Consider the following 4,916-nt stretch of genomic DNA (forward strand, 5'->3'; position numbering starts at 1 on the left):
TTTATTAATAATTTTTCCTAATGTCCAGTTAGGCTTACCTGATACAAAATATCGCGCTAATACCTTTTGTCCAATATCAAATTGTCTACAGTCGGCCTTATCTATGTTCGGAACTATTGTTTGTTTCTGAGGTGGCATAATAAGGTCGAGTTTCCCGCGTAACTCGCGGCCGAACATCAGCTTGGCCGGTGACTCACCGGTGGAACAGTGCACGCTGTTGCGAAATTCAAACAGGTAGCTGGACAACTTCTCATTCACTTGCTCAACTGAAGCATTCATATTTGTTTCAAATATACATTTTAACATTTTTTTACACGTCTTTACCGAGTTCTCAGCCTGACCGTTACTGCATGGGTGATAGATGGGGGAAGTTATATGCTTGATCCCGTTCGATAAACAAAAGTAGGTAAACTCCTCATTGGATATCTTAGGATCGTTATCTGATACGATGACATGGGGAATCCCGAACGTATAAAATAGTAATTTTAATCTCTGAATTAGAGACTTCGTGGACAAATTACACATGTGTAAACATTCAACCCATTTGCTATGGCTGTCTACAACAATGAGGTAGAATCTCTGAGCGAACTGCATGTAGTCAATGTGCAGACGGGTCCAGGGCGCGGGGTCGCGCGGCCAGGGCGCGGGCGGCGCGGCGGGGGGCGCGGGGCGCAGCGCGCTGCACGTGCTGCAGGCCAGCACGCTGCGCTGTATGTCGCCGTCGATGCCGGGCCACCACATCTTTGTACGCGCTAAGCTCTTGGTTTTAACCACGCCTAAATGACCTTTATGCAGCTCGTGGATCATCCGAGTTCTATAAACTTGCGGGATAATTATTCTGTGACCTCGCATTAGACAACCGTTATCAATTTCTAAATCATTTTTGCAGTTGAAATATGGTAAAATATTTTTACATTTTACTTTTTTAGGCCATCCAATTAATAAATATTTTATAACTGTTTTCAGAGTTGCATCAGAAGCTGTGGCTTTTTTTATATCATGAAAAGATATAGGCAATGTCTCATTAACAATAAAGTTTATTAATGATCTTCCTGCGCATTCTTCCGGCTCAACAAAACTGTCACTCACGGGCATTCTAGAAAAGTAATCGGCGACGGAATTCCTATCGCCGGCTATATACTGAATGTCGTAATTATACGCACTCAAAAATATTGCGTAACGCTGGAGTCGTGACGCCGTCATAACCGGGACACCGTTTTTCTTGCCAAATATAGCTAAGAGTGGCCTGTGGTCTGTTTTCAGAATAAAAGGGATTTCTCGACCATATAAATATTGGTGGAAATGTTTCACACCGAATATAATGGCAGCAGCTTCCTTGTTAATCTGACTGTAATTACGTTCACTTGCTGACAGTGACCTGGAAGCGAAAGCGAGCGGGCGCTCGTGGCCCTCCTCCCCCTGCGCAAGGTAGGCGCCGAGGCCCGTGGGACTCGCGTCTACGCACAGCGTTAGCCGCGCCTCCGGGTCGAAGTGAGTCAGCACTCTGTCTGAAGCCAGCTCCCGCTTAATGCGCTGGAACGCTTGCTCCTCGCGGTCAGACCAAGTCCACGGCGCGTCTTTAGGTCTTTACGCAATAAATTTTGCAACGGACTCAGTATTGTTGACGCTCCAGGTATAAAATTACGATAGTAATTTATTATACCTAGAAAGCGTTTTACTTCCGTTACAGATTTAGGCGCTGGGGACTCCATAATGGCTGCAACTTTCTTAGGGCACGTTCTGATTCCATTTTTATCGATAACGTAACCGAGGTATGTGACGCTGGGTTTAAAAAATTCACACTTATCTTTTTGTAATTTTAACCCAGCATTGTTTAGCCTTTCTAATACCTGTCGTAACCTCTGTAAATGTATTTCCCTAGTAGGTCCCGTTACACATACGTCATCGAGCCAACAGCTGACTCCCTCTACTCCGGCCAGCAATGTTTCCATTGTTCGCTGAAAGATAGCGGGGGCATTCGCTAGTCCGTACACTAACCGTGTATATTTAAAGAGTCCGCGGGGCGTATTTATGGTGGTAAGAGATTGAGAGTCCTCTTCTATTTCAAATTGATTATAGGCATTGCTGAGATCAATTTTAGTATAGCTTTCTCCCCCACCTACTTTGGCAAACACCTCCTCTATGCGCGGCATCGGGTATTTGTCGATATACATATCTTTATTTAGTGTCAGCGAGTAATCCCCGGCGATTCGTACCTTACCATTATCTTTTAATACCGGAACAATAGGAGTGGCGTAGTCGGAATAGTTCGTAGGTACTAATATACCTAGGTCGGTTAACCGTTCTAATTCTTGGTCGACTTTATCTTTAAGTGCAAATGGCACAGAACGAGCTTTGAAAAATTTTGGTTCTGAATTTTCTTTTAAGCGTAGCTTTATTTGAAATTGGCTAAATTTACCTAAGCCGTCGCTCCACAAGCCAGGATATGCGGTCATAAATTTATGAATTTCATTATCAGACTGGTTTACAATGATGTTATTGTTATTAATTGATATTAAACTTACACCAAATTTTGCCATAAAATCCCTACCTAAAAGTGGGGGGCCTCCATTTTCAATGACATAGAATTTGATTGGTTTTGACATATTATTATACGTAACAGTTTGACAAAAATATCCAAGTGGGGTAAGTTTGTGACCATTGTAAAAACACATTCTAATTGAGCATGGGTTTTAAGTTATTTCCCTCAAAGTTTTCACTGTAAAAACTATGTGACATGACCGAAATACCAGAACCAGAATCTATTTCCATGCAATATTGTTCATTATTTATTTTAACAGGTAAAGTTATAGGTTCATAATTCTCATACCTCATGTTAAATAAGCTGCATTCCTTACAGTCCTCACAGGTAGAATCATTCTCCTCGGTTTCTATGTTATTTACCCGTAATTTGCACATTTTACGCAAGTGACCTTTCACTCCACATTTTTGGCACTTAAATGACTTAAATCGGCACTTTAGTTCACTATGGTTTTTCAACCCACACACAGAACATCGAGAGACATGTTGGTCACGCTGGTCCCCGGGGGCGGCGGCGGCAGGGGCGGCGCGCGGCGGCGGGCGGCGGGGCGCGCCCCCGCGCTCGCTCGCCACGCGGTATACCGGCTCCTGCTGGATCACCACGCCGGCTCCATTGGTCACCAACGCCTTTGCCTCTCTAGCACACTCTGCCCGTTCCGCGATCTCCAGCGCCTTCGCGAACGTCAAGTCCGATGAATCTTGCTCGAAGAGCCTATCACGTTCTGGCCCCATTCCCAGTCCGAGAACGAAGCGATCCAGAAGCGTTGACTCCAGGGCGGTACCGAAGTTACAGAAGCTCGCTAGGCCCCTGAGACGTGCCGCCCATTCTCCGAGGGATTCACCTGGGTTCCTTGTGGCCCCGTAGAACTTGGCCTTATCCGCGAATGAGCACTGCTTGGGTTTAAAATGAGCATCGAGTACTTGAACTAGGTCGTCGTAACTCAAACCGTCTATGTCCTTTGGATAAACTAGGTTACGTAATAACCTGTAGGTTTCATCCGATAGGTGCGTTATCAACACTGCACTTTTATTTGCAACTTTTACATCATTTATTTTGAAAAACTGCGTTAATCGACCTTTAAATATCGACCACTCGCCGGATTTATGGTCGAAAACCGAAATATTTCCAAAAAAAGACATAACTGTTAATATTTTATAACGCGGGTAATCACACACTCGTTCGCCAGTGTAATAGACGGAGCAAATGATACGACCGGTTAACTTGGTAACTCGTTTATTACTGGCTCGCAGGCCAGTCGCAATTCTTATGCTATCATGGTACATGGCAAATAGTTTGCCTGTAAGACATATTTGTGTCGGTTGGATTATGAAAATATTATGTCTAATATAGGTATATATTCACTGCACAAAAATTCATTATAATGCTAATGTAAACATATGGTTCACTGTAAACATTACAGCAATATCTGTGGACGTATAAAAAACTACAATGTTTTTAACAGATTCAACTCCTTTTTCCATTATTCTCCATTTAATGTTACGCTCTTATTGGAATAGCTTGGGCATGTGAGGGGCAGTCAATCGTTTGAATGTTAATAAGTTAGAAATTGTTTTTTATTGCGAAAAACTAAAATTATAAAAAAGTTGACGGAAGTATGTTTGTCAATACTCTTGTTCAACCTTCAGTAATGTCTAATAAACTCTTTTTTAATATTGTTTCTGTATCTGCTGACTAACTACCATAATTATGTTCATAGTCGTACTTCGTAACTTATGTCACATATATACAAAGTGTTGTTTTTCGAACCCGACAAACTTTAAGGGTGTATGGCTTTTTGCGGATAAAAGCATTTTATTTCATGTCCGTAAGCCGTTTGAATCTCGAGATATGATTTTTTATGAAAACTAAGGATCTAAGGTGGAATTTCAACAAACGCTAAACGTATTTAGTAGCCTGTCAAACGTTTGTCAGTTGGTACAAAATACAATTTTAAATACAATTTTAAATACGTTTAGCGTTTGGTAAAAGTGACCCTAAGGGTGTCTTGCACAACAAAGTTAATCAAAATTAAATCTATGACCTCTTGCTCTGACATTATACTGTCAGAGTAAGAGAAAAACTATTTAATTTTATTTAACTTTGTTGGGCAAGACGCCCTAAAACTTTAAAATGGCCGCCATTTCTGAGAAATAGATTTGATATTGAGCCAATATTGAGATTTGACCCCACATATGGATTTTTTTCTCGATGAAATCGCTCGTAGAATCCCCCCTTAAAGATTGTCGGGTTCGAAAAACAACATGTTGTATACTATTTGACATACACATAATTTACTTACACGTAAAGCTGGGTACAGATTAACGTAACATTAAAGTTGATTAAAAAAGACCTCCACAAAAACTCTTACTCCACC

General features: G+C 41.7%; 1 protein-coding gene across 1 annotated transcript; it reads right to left on the reverse strand.

The window, feature by feature from the left end:
* Positions 1 to 2,676: 2,676 nt before the first annotated feature.
* On the reverse strand, positions 2,677 to 3,827 carry LOC125489797. The gene has a single exon (XM_048626895.1). The coding sequence runs from the start codon at positions 3,823 to 3,825 to the stop codon at positions 2,677 to 2,679; it is 1,149 nt and encodes a 382-aa protein (XP_048482852.1). The 5' UTR covers positions 3,826 to 3,827.
* Positions 3,828 to 4,916: the final 1,089 nt, after the last annotated feature.

This window comes from Plutella xylostella, chromosome 17, assembly GCF_932276165.1.
Source record: "Plutella xylostella chromosome 17, ilPluXylo3.1, whole genome shotgun sequence".
NCBI classification, from domain to species: Eukaryota; Metazoa; Arthropoda; class Insecta; order Lepidoptera; family Plutellidae; genus Plutella; species Plutella xylostella.